General features: G+C 39.5%; 1 protein-coding gene across 2 annotated transcripts in view; it reads left to right on the top strand.

Moving 5' to 3' along the window:
- The window catches only part of VPS41 (VPS41 subunit of HOPS complex), a 263,287-nt gene that overhangs the window by 211,892 nt on the left and 32,856 nt on the right, over nt 1-18,539 (top strand). For both annotated transcript variants that reach the window (XM_049893976.1, XM_049893977.1), the window contains exons 16-22: nt 384-465; nt 3,561-3,653; nt 8,624-8,751; nt 11,099-11,243; nt 13,524-13,565; nt 13,712-13,762; nt 17,894-18,031. In XM_049893976.1, the coding sequence (XP_049749933.1) occupies nt 384-465; nt 3,561-3,653; nt 8,624-8,751; nt 11,099-11,243; nt 13,524-13,565; nt 13,712-13,762; nt 17,894-18,031 (679 nt within the window). The remainder of the gene's footprint in view (nt 1-383; nt 466-3,560; nt 3,654-8,623; nt 8,752-11,098; nt 11,244-13,523; nt 13,566-13,711; nt 13,763-17,893; nt 18,032-18,539) is intronic.

The raw sequence follows: 18,539 nt of genomic DNA, 5'->3' as shown, positions 1-18,539 counted from the left end.
GAAAATCCCTATTGTAGCCTTGTGAAAGAGATGTTTCTTTACTTGTAAGTCTTTTGTATTAATTTTTATGATTTCTGTCAGCCTTGTCACAGGAGAAAGATGTGGCAGTCTGGTTTGTAAAGATTACAGCCTTGGAAACCCTGTGGGACAGTTTTACTTTGTCCTATAGAATTGACTCGATGGCCCTGGGTTTGGTTTTTGGTCAGCCTTGTGTATACTATGAAGTGAGTAACAATAATACTTTGATTATTTGGCAGTTGAGTTACACACATGTCAAAAATCTGGGATGAGAGATCTGTCAGATAACCTGGGCAAATGTCCAAATGTCTGTTTATTTTAATTTTATTATAATTTATTCCTCCCTGGGATGACCTCACCACCAGAAAATGCCAGAAAATTCTTGGGAAAAATGCAGCACTCTGGGAATATGAGGTTTATAAATTTAAAGAGATCGGACAGCTTAAGGTAAGCAAAGCTTTATTTTTAACTCTTAATCTTGCATAATCTTGCATATAGTATATTAATATTGAGATGCAAATAAAGTTGAAAGACTCAGTTACTAGGAAGTGAGTATTAGCTGGAAAGAAAATCTTTTAGAAATTAATTTCAAAATATAGACCTAGTTTATATTTTATGTGTATGAGATATATAATAATATACAGAATTAATAACATTCTGTTATATAATATGTAATATATGTATATAAAAAATGTATAGCATATATTAAAAATATATATATATATTTTTTACATATTAAAAAAAAAACAGAAACCAAACTCATTGCCGTCGAGTTGATTCTGACTCATAGTGACCCTATAGGACAAAGTAGAACTGCCACATAGGGTTTCCAAGGAGCAGCTGATGGCTTCGAACTGCTGACCTTTTAGTTAGCAGCTGAGCTCTTAACCACTGCACCACCAGGGCTCCATATTACATATATGGTGTGTTTATTTTCTTACCTCCTTCTGATCCTCTGCTCAGATAAAGTTTTCTTGTTCTTTTTAATGAAGGGTTAATCTTATTCAGTAGGTTATAAAACATAAGGTTTTTTCAGATTTATTGAAGAATTAATGTATTTTTCAAATAGTATCTTACCTGCCTGAAGACAAATGGAAAAATTTGACTGTGTAGCCCTAATGAATACTTTTGATATCTTATTTTTTATTACTCTACCTAGAGCAGAATATCCACACTGGTCATTAAAGTGTTTCTAAGTCTGTTCAGGAGCTCTGGTGGCATAGTGGTTAAGAGCTATGGCTGCTAACCAGAAGGTTCGCAATTCAAATCCATCAGCTGCTCCTTGGAAACCCTATTCGGGCAGTTCTGCTCTGTCCTATAGTGCCACTGTGAGTCGGAATTGACTCAGTGGCAACGGGTTAGTTTTAGTAGTTATGCTTGTTTTAAACTTTTCTATTAATTTTTTATTTTTAGGCCTTTCAAATGCTTACTTGGGCATATAAATATGCTTTTAAAAAGCCTCAGTTACTCAGCTGGTCAGCCTATGACTCCTCTTGTGCTTACCCGTACATGTTGATCTTCCCTGGGAGTGAGCCCTCCACAGACACTTCTCTTCATGTTTATTGAACTCCTCCTGGCAGATCTCATCAAGTCCTGGGTCCATATTTACCCTGCTGGCATTATAACCTGGATCTCTTGATATTTCCAATTGTGTGGTGGCAATTTCTCCTTGTATATTCTATGGACAACTCTAATTAATATGAATTAATTATCCTCCCCAATTTTGATCCATCTCCTTTCAATATGTGTTACTACATCACAGTATACCCATTTCCTCATGTTTAATATCTTTTTTAATTATGTTTAAAGTGAAAGCTTATAATTCAAGTCAATCTCTCATACAAAAACTTATACACACTTATACAAAAACTATGAAACCCTAGCTGCTCTCCCCCTAATGTAACAGCACACTCCTCCTCTCTACCCTATATTCCCCATGTCTGTTCATCCACCTCCTGTCCCCCTCTGCCTTCTCGTCTCATCTCCAGACAGAAGTTGCCCACAAAGTCTCTTGTATCTGCTTAAGCCAAGAAGCTAACTCCTCACCAGTATCATTTTCTGTCTTATAGTCCAGTCCAATCCCTGTCCGAAGAGTTGGCTTCAGGAATGGTTCTGGTCTTGGGCTAACAGAGGGTCTGGGGGCCATGACCTCTGGGGTCCTTCCAGTCTCAGTCAGACCATTAAATTTGGTCTTATTACAAGAATTTGAGGTCTGCATCCCACTGTTCTCCTGCTCCATCAGGGATTCTCTGTTGTGTTCCCTGTCGGGGCAGTCATTGGTGGTAGCCGGGCACTATCTAGTTCTTCCAGTCTCAGGCTGATGCAGCCTCTGGTTTATGTGGCCCTTTCTGTCTCTTGGGCTTGTATTTACCTTGTGTCTTTGGCGTTCTTCATTCTCCTTTGCTCCAGGTACATTGAGACCAATTGATGCATCTTAAATGACCACTTGCTAGCTTCATGCCTAATATCTTTAAGCCACTGTTCTTGATGAGGACATCTTATTAACCTTATTCTATTTAATCTCTATTTGTCAGTTTTACCTTGCCAGTACCACCTGGGCCTCTCCTCTCTCTCTCCAGTACCACTGCCTAAGTCTTACCTGAGCTATTGCAAGTGCCTTCTGATACATCTATGGGCAACTCCATACACAGCTTTAAAAAAATAGTAAATCTGGTATTCTCACTTCCCTAATCTCTTTTGCTTCCAAATTCCTTTCATGACCCCACCTCATCCTCATCTCCCTTCAGTGACCCCCATTCCACATCTCTGAACCACTTTGACCACCTGAACACAAGTGTGTGTTCATGTCTCCACACCTTTGCTCATGTTGTTCTCCCTTTTCTTTGCCTGATAGACCTAAAGCATATACTAATTCAGTGTGCAAGATTCTCCTTTGCTAACCATAGCCCTTTGTCAACCCAGCGCTTACAAAGCTTATTACAAAATGTTTCAATGATCCCTGTGAACTCTTTGAGAATGGTGCCCCTAGCTTTCTGTCCCCAGTGCAAAGCATGGTGTTTGGTGTATAGTGCACAACAGAGTAATTTAGCAATATCGGGAAACCGGACTTTTATCGCAGCACTGGTAATACCCAAAGAGCGCAAGCTATATTTGCCCCTAATTTTAAAAGATAATTGTGAGCTTTTTAAAGGTTAAAATACCCCAGTTTAAGGAAGCAAAGATGAATAGATGACCTAAATTCCTTGATTACTTAAGAAATTGACTTTTATAATGTCTATGACCTTTCCCTCCTAATTTTGAGATTTTCATTAATTCATCAAGGAGAACAGGGAGATAAAGATTAGCCTAGGCAGTTGTTATTCATTGAGTCATTCATTTTACATACGTACATAGATAATCTTTAAAATATAATGTGTTGCAATAGAGTTTATTTGAATCTTTTCTCTTCATATAATTTTCCATAGTACTTCGTTGCCTTAAATTTTAAAAGTAGAAATGCAGCTTTACATTTTGTGACTGACTGGAATAAACTTTTGTTTTACCACTCTTTAAGGGATTTCTTTGTCCTTCTTCTTCTCTAGGCTATTAGTCCATATTTGCCGAGAGGGGACCCAGTTCTGAAACCACTCATCTATGAAATGATCTTACATGAATTTTTGGAAAGTGATTATGAGGTATGGCATTCTGTTGTGGAAATATTTACTTGTTCTCAATGGGAAATGTTAAGAAATAGAAAAATAATAAAATGGAGTAATTGGCTTAAAGGAAATAGATTTGCAGAGTGCGTTTCATAGATGAAACTGAGATTGATAAACCCTGTTGATAACTAATACTTGTCTAGACTGTGGAAATTCCAAGTCCAGGCACATTGTCACTGATTTTAAAGAATTGCTTAAAATTACCTCTTTACAAGAGCTAAAGAAAAGGAGAAAGTGCAGTGTTATGGATTTCATAAATAAAATGGCAGATGCTAATTGATGCCTCTACTACCCCTAAAGAACTCAGCACAGACTAAAGCATGAGACTCCATACTAAGGTCACCAAAGAAGGATTAAAAAGAATTGGGGGCAGGAGTGGGAAAGGAGATTGAAAAATGATCTGTTAGATTATTGGTCAAGGAGAAAGGCGGTACCTGCATTGTTTATCTACTATACACTATGCATCTTACATGCATGTTGCCGTTATATGTTCCTAACAATACTATGAGATGAGGAGTAAAGTCCCAATTTTACAGATGAGAAAATCAAAGATTAAATAATTAAATATTTGCCCAAGACCTTAGATTTAATAAATAGTCATGCCAGGATTTGAATTTAAATTTGGGGTTTGCAGGCATCCAAGAGAAATTATAATTTTTAAAACTCGTTCATTTAACAGAACCCTGGTGGTGCAGTGGTGAAGGTCTTGGCTGCTAACCAAAAGGTCAGCAGTTTGAATCCACCAAGCCGCTCCTTAAAACCCTATGAGGCAGCCCTACTCTGTCTTATAGCATCACGATGAGTCGGAATCGACTCAACGGCAGTGGGTTCATTTAACACGCATTTATTCAGAAAACATACTTTCTTCATGTATGATGTCCTTGATGTCATCCCACAATTCATCTGATCTTTGGTCGTTTGTCTTCAGTGAGTCAAATCTATTCTTGAGATGGTCTCCAAATTCAAGTGGGATATATTCAAGGTCATATTTTGGTTCTCATGGACTTGTTTTAAATTTTCTTCAGATTTTTTAGATTTCCTGTAGAACAGTGGCATAGTGGTTAAGAGGTCAGCTGCTAACCAAAAGGTCAGTAGTTTGAATCTACCAGCTGCTCCTTGGAAACCCTGTGGGGCAGTTCCACTCTGTCCTTTAGGGTTGCTATGAATCAGTATCAACTCAATGGCAGTGGGTTTCTTTATAGGACAGTGTCTTAGTCATCCAATGCTGCTGTAACAGAAATACCAAAAATGAATGATTTAACAAAGAGAAATTTATTTTCTCACAGCCTAGTAGGCTAGAAGTCCAAATTCAGGGTGTCAGCTCCAGCAGAAGGCTTTCCCTGTCAGTTCTGGAGGAAGGTTCTTGTCATTAATCTTCCCCTGGACTAGGAGATTCACCTCGCAGGAACCCCGAGTCTAAAGGATGTGTTCAGCCCCCGGCACTGCTTTCTTAGTGGTGTGCGGTCCCCAACTCTCTGCTTGGTTCCCTTTTCCTTTTATCTCTTGTAAGACAAAAAGTGGTACAGGCCACCCCCCAAGGAAACTCCCTTTACATTGGATCAGGGATGTGACCTGAGAAAGGATGTTACGTCCCACGCTAATCCTCTTTAACCACAGGCAAAGATTATTGTTTATAACACATAGGAAAATCACAAAGTGGAGGATAACCACACAGTACTGGGAATCATGGCCTAACAAAGTTGACACATATTTGAGGGGGACACAATTCAGTCCATGACGGACAGATTTTTTTATTTTCTAAGGAAAATCTGTCCTATAGGAAATCTAAAAATAGAGAAGCCATTATTAGCTGTATTTATTGGATAATAAGAATTCTTCATTGAACAAAGACTTGTAACGGACTTCTCATTTCTTTCCAGTATGTTCTAGTACAGAAGGTCTCTCATAAATATTCCACCTTTGTACATCTTTGCAGAAGAAAATTGAGTTGTCTCTAAAAATAATGGCAAATGATATGAACTTTATTTAGAAATACCGAGGAGTATCATACTTTTTCTTATTTTTAAAATAGTATAATTTAAGCCTAAAAAGACTATTTTATTACTTTTATGATTCTATTATAATTGCTTTGAAGGATTCAGCTCTTACTTTTTCTAGTAACTAATTTTAATCTTGTATCATCAAAATTATTCTGTTGACTCGTATCTGGAAAAGTTTTGACTGAGGCTGACAGAAAAATAAGCACTGTCTAAAATGTTAAAATTAGAGCTTGTAGAATTTTTCTTCTGAATGTTTTAGGGTATCTGCCTGACCTGTACTATTATGAAGGTTATAAATAATTTGCTTTTATTGTCATAAGCCCTCATAAATAATTTGTTTTAGCTTTCTTTAGTCTCAGTTTGTTTAACTCTGAATTAAATTGTCACATAATTGATCCAATAGTAGTATTGAATAGCAACATTTTGATCACATATTATGGGAATGAAAGTTTTATGCTGCCACACAGCATTAAAAGACTGCAGTTAAAAAAAAGCTGCAATTCCAGGGAATATAAACTTCTGAATTTTCTTGTCTTCCTAAAAAGATCAGAAGTGACTTTTTCCTGGAAGTGATGATATTTCTAGAATTATTTCTCTGGGGTTTCTAGTTGATTACATTTAGTTCTACCTATTAATTTACAGGAATCCTGCTGGCATAGTGGTTAAGTGCTATAGCTGCTAACCAAAGGGTCGGCAGTTCGAATCTACCAGGCACTCCTTGGAAACTCTAAGGGGCAGTTCTACTCTGTCCTATAGGGTCGCTATGAGTCGGAAGTAACTCAACGGCACTGGGTTTGGTTTTGTTAATTTACAACCTAGCAGAATTGCTTTAAATAGTCAAGTTTTTTCCATGATATTAATGACAAATGTATAAGATATAAAAAATGAGACAATTTCAGTGACATTTCATTTAATGAAATGAGTACTTTCTAACCTTTTACTTACTGTGATGGGCACTGAGGTGTTCTGCAATTTTGCTCATTCTGTGGTCATAGCTCCCTAATGACTGTGTCCTCTAATAAATAGTAAGGGTCACAGGGCTGATTTCATCAGTATTTCTTAGCTAGCCCATTTATTCAAGGGTATACAAAGCCAGTTAAGCAGAGCGAAGCCTGACATGGAATGTAATAAATGTTTATTTCAGTTTATATTATTTTTTTATTGGGGTCATCATGCTTTTATCATACAGTGTGACCGGTCATTTTGTCTTAGTTTGTATTAAAAGTTGACAGTAGTTTGAGGCTGTTACATGGATGAGAGAAAGAAAAATTAAGCCAAGCATTCTTCCTCTTATCCCTAGTCTTGGGGTCATTGAAAGCTGCCAGTATTGGGGTGGATATCTTTAAGGACTTCATTGCGTTATACGTTGCACAGAGTCTTAAGAAACATCTGAGTTTTCTAATCTAGCAGTCTTATAAAATACGTCATTTTACTTAATGAATCCCCATATCCCTAAAGTCATTATTAGGGTAATATGTTGTAAGGTTGAAATTTGAATGAGAATACATGTAGTCTCTATTCTTATTTCTTACCATCCTGCCTAGTGGTTATTGTAGTAAAAAGTAGGTGGAATTTTAATGAAACTATGTTCTTGTTTCTTTTTTTTATTTTCTTCTTACCAAATCCTGGTGCCTTACAGAAGCAACAACTACCAGACTGTTTTCACTTCTCAATATCATTTAAACAAATTCGAAGTAGATCATTACAGCATTAGTTATCACTTGATATTTATAATATAGTTTTTCCAATAACATGAACATTTTTACTTGTATTTGCTGCCTTTTGAATATATCTTAAGTTATTTTTTTCCCTAAAAGTTGTCAAGAATCAGTAAGTCAACCATTTCACTGTACTTGGAGTTATAAAACTTGAGGGCTAAAGTCAGGAATCAGAGGGCAGAGGCTACACAGGATACTTGCCAAGATGCAGTCTTTAGTGGTGGGAAGGAGACAGGATCTGATCAGGGGTTCTAGAGTTATCTCTCAGAACCAGAAAATTTAAGATCCAGAAATAACCAGAGTGAGCACTAGCGGGTAAGACTTGAGCCAAAGTCCCAAATCCTAAAATCAAACTATACTTGGGAGCCAGAGTGAAAAGAGGACAAAGATGGTAACTTGTTAATGGTAGGATGCCAGATCTCCTGAGTAGATTATATATGAACCCACGAAAGACTATTTCACCTTGGGAACAGCCTAGGCCCAAGCAGGGCCGCCATGTACAATTATGCCAGCTGTACACTAGTACACTAGTACAACCGATAGTCAGCTGCACACAGCAGTCCAGACCTCAATGCATAGAAGGTGGTGGGGAAAGCAGCCAACTTGGATAATACACGTAAGATATTAAAGATGCTATGCAAAGCTTTATAGTTAGTTAAGAATGAGGATGGAGCAAGTTAGTCCTAAACTCTGTAAGTGCAGTGGAACTTTATAGAAGGAATAGGAGTTCTTTCTTAGTAGCACATCTCACAGAATAAGAACAGAAGTAAATGGTACCATCTACTCACCAGGAGTGATAAGTGTGGATCATTGTGCGGTAATTCTCCCTGCCACTGTAGCCACCCCGAAACCCGTAATCTAAAAATTGGTGAAAGGTTTACTGACTAACATTTTACCATATTTTTACACAGGTAACACACGCCTTATACTTTTTTTTTTGCCAACCACTCTCTCCCCCATGAGGTATTTTTATAAGCGCGATATGCTAATTTTTTTTTTTTTTTTTTATAGCAACATGTAAAAAAAAAATTGACATAGAGGTACTTACTAAAATACATTGCAAGATGAGGGAGCAATTGACAAACATAGAAGGCACACATTATTTGTGTAAAAAGATGATAATTATAAAACTATTTGATCAGTTATGTGAATACTTTTAAGCAACGTTTAAACTATTTGGGCTGTTATCCTATTTTGAAGAATCTTTTTTTTCCCCCCCTCTGGTTAGGGTTTTGCCACATTAATCCGAGAATGGCCTGGAGATCTATACAACAATTCAGTAATAGTTCAAGCCGTTCGGGATCACCTGAAGAAAGATAGTCAAAACAGGACCTTACTTAAAACCCTGGCAGAATTGTGAGTACATTTTAGTGCTGCTTTTTCTAAATCAGTCTCCATCAAAAGTTTTTCATATTTTGAACATTCTGCATCCCACTTTGGAGAGTGGCATCTGGGGTCTTAAACACTAGCAAACGGCCATCTAAAATGCATCAGTTGGTCTCAACTCAACAGGAGCAAGGAAGAATGAAGAATATCAAAGACACAAGGTAATTATGAGCCTAAGAGACAGAAAGGACCACATAAACCAGAGACTACATCAGCCTGAGACCAGAACTAGGTGGTGCCCTGCCACAACCGATGACTGCCCTGACAGGGAACTCAACCAAGAAACCCTGATGGAGCAGGAAAGCAGTGGGGCGCAGACCCCAAGTTCTTGTAGAAAGACCAGACTTAATGGTCAGACTGGGACAAGAAGGACCCCAAAGGCCATGGTCCCCAGACCTTCTGTTAGCCCAGGACAGGAATCGTTCCCAAAGCCAACTCTTCAGACAGGGATCGGACTAGAACATGGGATGGAAAATGATACTGGTGAAAAATGGGCTTCTTGGATCAAGTTGACACAGGAGACTATGTTGGCATCTCCTGTCTGGAGGGCAGATGAGAGGGCAAAGGAGACCAGAAGCTGCCCGAATAGACACAAGGAGTGAGAGTAGAGGGAAGGACTGTGCTATCTCATTAGGGGGAGAGCAATTAGGAGGGTATAGCAAGGTGTATGTAAATTTATATATGAGAGACTGACCTGATTTGTAAACTTTCACTTAAAGCACAATAAAAATTAAAAAAAAAAAAAAAAAAGTTTTTTATATTTTAGATTTGGCAAACTCTGAATGGAGAGCAGATTCTCTGGGTGGTGCACACACTTAATGCGTTCGGCTGCTAACTGAAAGGTTGGTCATTCAAGTCTACCCAGAGGCATCTCGGAAGAAAGACCTGCCAATCTACTTCCAAAAAGTCAGCAATTGAAAACCTTATGGAGCACAGTTCTACTCTGACACACATGGGGTCACCATGAGTCAGAGTAGACTCAATGACAAATGGTAGAGGTGGTGGAATGAGGAGGAGATGTAGGCGGGAGCCTTTTATACCTGTATGCACTCTTAATAAAAACCTTTTACAAACCCCAAATGAACAGAATAAGGAAAAGGTATCAAGCTGTACTGTTGACATCATCTGTTTCACAAAGGAGAGGAACCCCGTCACTAGCACTTGGTAGAGAGGATGGTTAGGAAGGAAAGCTATACAGTTCTTAGGCCGCTTGTGCAGAAGAATTTCCCAGGGTGTGAGGCTCTGTGTTGTTGTTCTTGGATCTGCAAGTCAGTTAATCTTTCAAACCTCAGATTCATTGTCTTTAAACTTAGAGGTGACAATCTCTTTATTGTAATTATTTTAAAGTTCAAGTGAGATATCATCAGAGGTATGTGCAGTGCCTGGTACTGTGTCAGGGCTCAGAAAATGGAAGCTGTGGTTAGTATTTTCCGTATTTATCGGGCACTTTCAGTGACCCAGGCTTTGTGCCAGAATACATCCCACCCTCAAGGAGCCTTAGTCTAGTGAAGCAAGAAGTATACTACAGGTATACTCAAAAAGAATAGTCCGCATCAGCCGTTCTCTGCACTCCCACTGGCTCAGATTGCCTTCTCTCCCATCTTCCTACTTTTTGCCCAAGACCAAGAAAGTTACATCAGAATTACCTAGGATTCAGGATTATCTAAGACTTTTGACAGAGAGTTGTGCTTGTAGCATTCTGAGTTGGAATACTGATCATTTTCTTGGGGAAACATTGTTCTACATGTTCTTTGGATTCAATAGTCCTGCCAATAGTGCAGTCTAAGTTGAGTGGGCTTCGAGGAATAGGCTTAGGGACTTAATGTGAAAAACATTGTTTCAACAGAAAAACACATATCAATTTTATTCAGCTGCCTTGCAAATAAACTTTTAGAATATGACCCGTTTGCTAGCTGAACCTTGATTATAAGAATTTTTACTGATTTTTCTACTACTAGAATAAGAATTTCATTCTGGATCATAATTTCTTTCTAGTATTTAAATTTCTGCAAAAAAATTGAGGTGGAGGAACCAATAATGAAAATTTTTATTACTCAAGTTTTATAAATTTTCAAAACTTTGGGTGAGATGTGAGGAAAGGTTTCGAGAAAGAAATACTTACTGGTCATATGTAGTTAAATCCCAAGGAATATTTTTCCAAATAGAGTTAATTTTTCTCTCTAAAACAAGTTTTTTGGTTTTTAATCTTGTAAAACATGATCTCTGTGTGTGTGTGTGTGAGAGAGAGAGAGAGAGATGTGTTTTTGTATTGGAAATGTTGAACATCAATGTAATGTAAAATATTTTGTATTACCAGGTACACCTATGACACAAACTATGGCAATGCTCTGGAAATATACTTAACATTAAGACATAAAGACGTTTTCCAGTTGATCCATAAGCATAATCTTTTCAGTTCTATCAAGGATAAAATTGTTTTATTAATGGATTTTGATTCAGAGGTAATGTGTTTCTTATTTTAATACTGACAAATTGTTTTTACTAATTCAAATTTTAATAATTAGACATCCATATAAATGCCAGATCGGGTAGTGGATCACATAGCTTGGTTGTATGCTAATCATGCTCAAAACTTCCTGATCCATTCTAGGTATTGTTTAACTATTTTATTTGTCAGCCTTGAGGAACCCTTGCGAGCAACTATAATTTGATGTGGAGTTTTTAAAATTGTGTGTATAATTTTTTTTAGAAAAACATTTCTTAGAATTCGCAGAAATAAAGAAACAAGCCACATGCTTTGGCCCTTTTAACCTTCTTAATTGTATATCCTGAAATTGAGATTTTAAGTAAATTTACTTTTTGCCCCATTCATTGGGGATCTATTCCTCGGTATTCCTGGATTTAGCATGTGGAGTTACCATTGGTCTCAGCTGATACCTAGGTACAAGGTATATGGACTGTGTCATTTTATTATTGAACCCATTTGAATAGCGTTTCACTTGACTAATAAGGAGACCCAGCTCCACAGTTCACAGTAGCTCTGATAAAGTGATACAAACTATATGTGTTTTGTGGGATTTTACTTTATTTTATTTTTATTTTTATTGGTAAGAAAAGCTAGTGACAAGTGCTGGTGATAGAAGTAAAGAGTGTCTCCTAGCACAGTAGTTCTTACTTAGAAAATTGAAATTTTTGATAAAGCGAAGGGTAGAATCCTTAAGGCTCTCCAGAAGGGCTACTTGGCGTTTTTCAATTATATTTTACATACTTAGGTGTATTACTTACTATTCACAAACTTAAAAATTTAGATCGATGGTAAATTTACCTCTGTTTCCGAAAGATGCTTTTAGCCCATTGCTGATACTGAACGAGTCAAGTGTTTAGGGATTAGTACAGTTCTGAGGAAGCTCAGGTACAGAGGTTCTGCTTCTCTAGCAGAAAGTGATTAAGAGGATGAGATGCTTATATAAAAATTAATTACATTTCCCCCTATATCTGGTCTTTCCTCGTGTCTATACCCCTGCCCCCATGTGTCTCAAGAGCTTACTTTTACATATGTAACTGTGGAAAAAGATGAATGAGCTGAAGCTAATTGCTATTCAAGATTATAAGCCAATGGTAAAGAGTAATAGAGTTTTCTAATTAGACCATAGGAATAATCTATTTTAACATATTTCAGACCAAAAAAAAAAAAAAAAAAGACATGTTTGAGGCCAACTGCTAGATAGTATCAGGGTTAGGAGCAGAACACAGGTGTTCTACCTGAGTTCACTCAGCCTAGTGTGCTGGCTTCCCACTACCTCTTGTTAGAGACAGTGTCTGATTTGTGTTTCATGAAGGTTACCAACCAACCAGTTGCTGTCAAGTCAATTCCAACTCCTGGAAACCCCATGTGTGTCAGAGTAGAACTGTGTTCCGTGGGGTTTGCAGTGGCTGATTTTTCAAAAGTAAATCACCAGGCCTTTCTTCCAAGGCCCCTCTGGGTGGACTCAGACCTACAACCTTTTGGTTAACAGCCAGGCACGTTATCCGTATGCACCACCCAGGCATACCTCATGAAAGATAAAGGCGGTTAATGTAGCTTCTACAAGTCCATGAGCATTATATGGTCATGAAACTTCAGGTCACTAATTTTTTTTTCTGGCTCTTACCCTCTCTCCACCCTAGACCAGCTCCTTGTATCTGTGGAATCTAACAGGGTGACCTGGTCAAGGTTCACATGGCCAGAAGAAAAGTTCATTCTCATGGTACTAGCAGTGAGACACTCTCTCTCTCTGCTGAGAGTCACATGAGAGCTTGTGGAGATACCTGAGACATCAAGAGGGCTAGACTATATGTATTCGAGATGTTTTGTACTTAGCAAGTTAAAGCAGGAAACCCTGATAGCCTAGTGGTTAAGAGCTACGGCTGCTAACCCAAAGGTTGGCAGTTTGAATCCACCAGGTGCTCCTTGGAAACTCTATGGGGCAGTTCTACTCTATGCTATAGGGTCACGATGAGTCGGAATAGACTCGACAGCAAGTTTTTTTTGTTTTTTTTTGGTAAGCTCCTAGCAAGGCATCATTTTAGTAGTATGCAGAACACATAGGCCTCAAATTGAGACACATTTTGAATGCATACTTAAAAGTTTAATCTCACTTAAGTGCCATTTTAAAGCTAAGGGCCTCCTTAAGTATAGAAAATAAGCCCTCTACCTTTAACTGTCCTGACATATACATGTGTTTAATGTTCTCTTCTTATATGGCAAGTCTCAATGATTGTGGCTATTTTTTATATTTCAGAAAGCTGTTGACATGCTTTTGGACAATGAAGATAAAATTTCAGTGAGTACTATTTGTTTTTATGGATGTTACCAGATGAGTGTTCAGGACCACTAAGCCATAAAGAAGAAACATGTTTATCAGATAATTTTGCAGCTCAGTTTCTGTTCTCATAGCTCTACATTTGAAATATTCTTTTTTCCCTACAGATTAAAAAGGTCGTGGAAGAATTAGAAGACAGACCAGAGTTGCAGCATGTGGTAAGCATGACAGTCTTGTTTTGCCTTTTTCGACTGATTATTGAGTCAGACCAACTCCCAGTTTTGGTGTCAGCATGTTGGAGTGGCCTCCTCAAAGAGGGTAATATTCAGACTGGAGATTTGCCCACAAACAGTGTTCTGCAATTATTAAAATGGGGCATATGCCGTGCATCTGGAGGCCAGGGATTAATTACAGATCAGGCACTTTATTTCGACTCACGGTTCAATTGCAACAACAAAAAGAAGTCATCATATTCATTACTGTGGTATCATACAGTGCCTAGAGTAAGCACCTTTCTCCTATGGTTAACATTAAATGTAATTTCAGTGTAGCCGAACCCACTGCTATCTAGTTGATTCTGACTCATAGTGACCCTATAGGACAGAGTAGAACTGCTCCATAGTGTCGTTTCCAAAACTAAATCTTTATGGAAGCAGATTGTCACATCTTTCTCCCGCAGAGCAGCTGGTAGGCTCAAACTGCTGACCTTTTGGTTGGCAGCCAAACACTTTAACCACTGCGCCACCAGGGCTCCTGTTAATTATGGTGTAAATCACAGCAAAAGCCCTGATATGTGTACTGTGGATATTAAGTTCTCACGTCAAGGAAATACCACACAACAGATCCATGTCTGAGACCACAGAATGATAAGAGCTGAGCCTCATTTTTTATCCCCCACCCTGGCACTAGCTAATCTCACCTCCCCCTGTGATCTTGGTTGTTGTGCTCTTTGAGGCCCTTTATTCTAGATTTCCGGGGGGTGAGGAGCGGACTACTTTGATTCTCTGCATTGTTATCATCATGGTAATAAGGGAAGAGTAGATGTTTTCTATATCCTTTAAAAAAACCATACAAGAGAGGCCTTCAGTGGAAGTAGGGGTTATACCAATAGGACTAAGGGTGTTGAACACAGTGAGTACATTTGTATCTTGTGCACCTGTTTGCACCCAGGAGGAGGCTCAGGGAATAGAGAATTTTCTTTGAATGTCAGTTTTATACATGAAGCTTTTGACGACTCCAGGATAGGCATGTGGGGTGCTCATTTTGCCCAAGGGTTGTTCAGGTGCTATCACTGTATTGTTAATGCTCGGCAATCTCAAGATTGCTTGCTTACCCAAGCAAGGCTCTGGTGTGCTGGCCACCTTGGGTATAAAGCAGTGATTTCTGGCCCACTTAAGCCATGACGCAGAATTATGAGCAGTAGGTATCTATGTGACAGGGTAATTAGTGCTGTAGTGCAATGGTTACAAGGCCTCCACTGAAATGGCTCATCTCCCCAATCAGCCAATGTAATGTCTCTATAAATTCGACCTGACAGACTCCTTATCCTGTTTGTACTTCTGGGAAACAGCACCAAGTTTCACAGCTGCGAAGCATGGCCTTTCTAGCCATGGTCTTGTGACTCCCACCAAAAGATTGGGTGGGGCTGTGCAGATAAGGTGCTTATAGCCCACCAAAGGGATTGGACAGATTGATAATAGTACAAATAAGGTGTATTACACGCTTGTGGGGGTGGGACCATGCAAATAAGGTACATGGAACCCTAACGAGGGAATTGCTCAGTTTTGCCATCCTGCTAGGCTTAAAATGAGCAATCTCAGAAGCAGAAGGTGGGGACCTCACTACCACCAAGAAGAATAGACGGGAGTGGAGTGCATCCTTTGGACCCAAGGTTCCGGTGCTAGAACCTCCTAGACCCAGGAGGGAGAGACAGAGGGCCATAACATCAGAGACAGTGCAAGACAGTGAGAAGCAGTGGCAGGAAATAGCAGCAGCAGAACTAGGAGACAGGCACAAGACAGTGCAGTGGGCTTCCAAGCCCAAGGACCAAGGCAGTTAAAGTGGGTGTGCTGACCCACGGAACAAGAGCTGAGAGCCTTCAGGCAGGAGGCTTCCTGGTGGAATGGGGTGCTTTGGGCAGTTTTGGCGGTGCTAGGCTTGCCAACCCACAGAGGGAGAGCTGAATGCCTTTGGGGAGGAGACTTTCTGGCAGAGTGACATGCCCCTGGGCACTTACTGGCAGAGCTAAAGAGCCTTATAACACTTGCCTCACACAAAAGAGGCTGGACCAAGGGACTGAGGCCAAAGGCCAGAGAGAGGCCTACCTGCAGGCATGGCTGAGAAGAAGCTGTCCTCATCAAAGAACGGTATCCTGAGTCATTCCTGATCCTGAGTAGAAACCTTTACTTCCCTATTAAACCCCATAATTGTGAATATGGTCTCTGAGTTCTCTGTAGCCATTGCAACAAATTATCGAACCTAGCAGAGAAGTAAAGAGTGCTGTGGGAGAGACTACTGGTGTCACAGTTGGTCAGAAGTTTGGAGGGTGGAGGTGTGTCTGACCTCTGCCTCATCAGGATCAGCTGTGAGCTGTTGATCCTGATGATGATTCTTTCTCCCCCTACTTGTGAAGTTAGACAACGAGGTCTGACCCTGCCCCCACGCACCATTGTTATACCAGCCCATGGTGGACTCCAGCGTCAGGGGATGGACAGGGCCTTTCATCAGACTAGCGTGGCTGTGTGTGAGCCTTGGTCCACAGATGAATTCTCTGTGACTACTCTGACCTCCTCCTGTTGCCTTAGGAAGATGTAGACATTTACCCGGAGGATAGTTTCTTAATGTACATATGTCATAGTTAGTCCCAACCCAAGCCGTGGTGTTTTTAATCACCCCTTATGCATGTGAAAGCTGGACAATGAATAAGGAAGACTGAAGAATTAATGCCTTTGAATTATGGTGTTGGCAAAGAGTATTGAATATACCATGGACCGCCAGAAAAATGAACAAATCTGTTTTAGAAAAAGTACAGCCAGAATGCTCATTAGAAGCAAGGATGGGGAGTCTTTATCTCACATACTTTGGACATGTTATTGGGAGGGATCAGTCTCTGGAAAAGGACATCATGCTTAGTAGAGGGCGAGCAAAAAAGAGGAAGACCCTCAACGATATGGATTGACACAGTGGCTGCAACAATGGGCTCAAGCACAGCAACAATTTTGAGGGTGGCACAAGACTGGGCCCTGTTTCATTCTCTTTTACATAGGGTCACTATGAGTCAGAACTGACTCAACAGCATATAACAATAACAAGGCTTATTTGATGGATATATACAATAGTAGATGTCAAAATCAGCTAGCTCATTTATAGTCACAGCTTCTAGGGCTGTGATTATGAGCCAAGGTACTTGGAAACAACCACTCAAGATGTGATTAAGCGCTTCCCGTTTCTAGTGGCTTGTGGGGTTTTTGTTTACATTTAACATTAACTGAACATCGATTTCTAACTTCTGCATAATATATTGATAGAATTAATCTTGCCTGTGAGTAGAAAGTGAATTACTCACTTCCTTTGAGGTCCATTAACTTTTCAGACAGCTAGGGTAAGGAAGGTCTTTTGAAAATTGGTTTAGAACACCTGTAGTCTGCTTGATTTTTATTCATGTCTACCTGCTAATGAGTTAACATTGTTGCCAGCTCCATTTATTGTTACTTACCTGGCTTGTTCTTGATGTTATTAGTATAGGCAGCACTTCATTGCAAGCACAGATACCAGTAAGACTTAACAAAGAGGAGATGCAGAATGGATGAAAATGAATATAGCTCTTGCTGCTTGAGTTTTGGGGAGATGTGCTTACCACATGACTCTACCTCCTTTCATGTAAAAGAAGAGAACTTTTATGGCCTAGGAAGTCCACTAACCAAGCATTTTGGTTCTGAGGTGAAGCAGATAATGACTGTAGTAACAGCTACTACTATTAGCAGATCTATAATACTTAGTGTATACCAGTCATAGTTGTGAGTGATTTACAAACAGTAACTCATATAATCCTCACAACAGCCCAATGAGGTCTTTGCAGATATGGAAACGGAGAACTTGGTGAAGTGCCCAAGGTCACATGGTTGGTAAGTTGTAGAGCCAGGTCACTGGATGCTGTTTTAGAGTGAGCCTGAGAATCTCCATCCCCTGGAGGCATTCTCCTTTGCCTGTCTTCCTTACCTTCAGATGGCTTTTGAAAGCTGCTTCTCCCTTGACCACTCATAAAAGCTGTTTAGAACTGAAAATAACAACACTACCAGGTATTTATTTTCTTATTTTAATCTTCATGGTTTATCCTTCATTCCTTTTAGTATTTGCATAAGCTTTTCAAGAGAGACCATCATAAGGGGCAGCGCTACCACGAAAAACAGATCAGCCTTTATGCAGAATACGATCGGCCAAACTTACTTCCGTTTCTCCGAGATAGCACCCATTGCCCACTTGAAAAGGTAAGTCGCCGACTCCCCCACGTGTACACTTTAGGTTAGAAAGCTGTCTCTGTTGGAACCCTCTTTATCGTTCTAGTCCTCCAGCCTGCTCATCTACCTCTGTTCAAAGGGAAGTCTGTCGCTTTCAAAGCAGTAGGTTTTGCTGGACATTTGGATGAGAAGTGGAGGTTCTGTTTGATTCAATTTGGGTGAGGAGCTCAAGCATTTCTGTGACAGGCTTAATTGGAATAAAGGTTTAGGACTCATAATCAACCCTGAGCCAAAAAAGTCATCAGGAGTCTGAGTCAGGTACCAGAGTAACAGTGGGACCAAAGAGTCAGGGCCAGTGTCCACAGCCAGAAGCAGTTACTCTAGTTGGGAATTGGGTTTGCTCAGCCAAGGCTGATAACTTAGGTCCTGTACCCTGTTTGGTTTAAATATCCATCTTGTGTGTTTCTCTGTATTTCCACTATAAGTTTCGGTTTGTTCATCTCTCTTTCCCACCATCCTGTAAATTCTTCAAGAATAA

Source organism: Elephas maximus, chromosome 8 (assembly GCF_024166365.1).
Source record: "Elephas maximus indicus isolate mEleMax1 chromosome 8, mEleMax1 primary haplotype, whole genome shotgun sequence".
NCBI classification, from domain to species: Eukaryota; Metazoa; Chordata; class Mammalia; order Proboscidea; family Elephantidae; genus Elephas; species Elephas maximus.
This window is presented reverse-complemented; position numbering and strand designations above follow the sequence as displayed.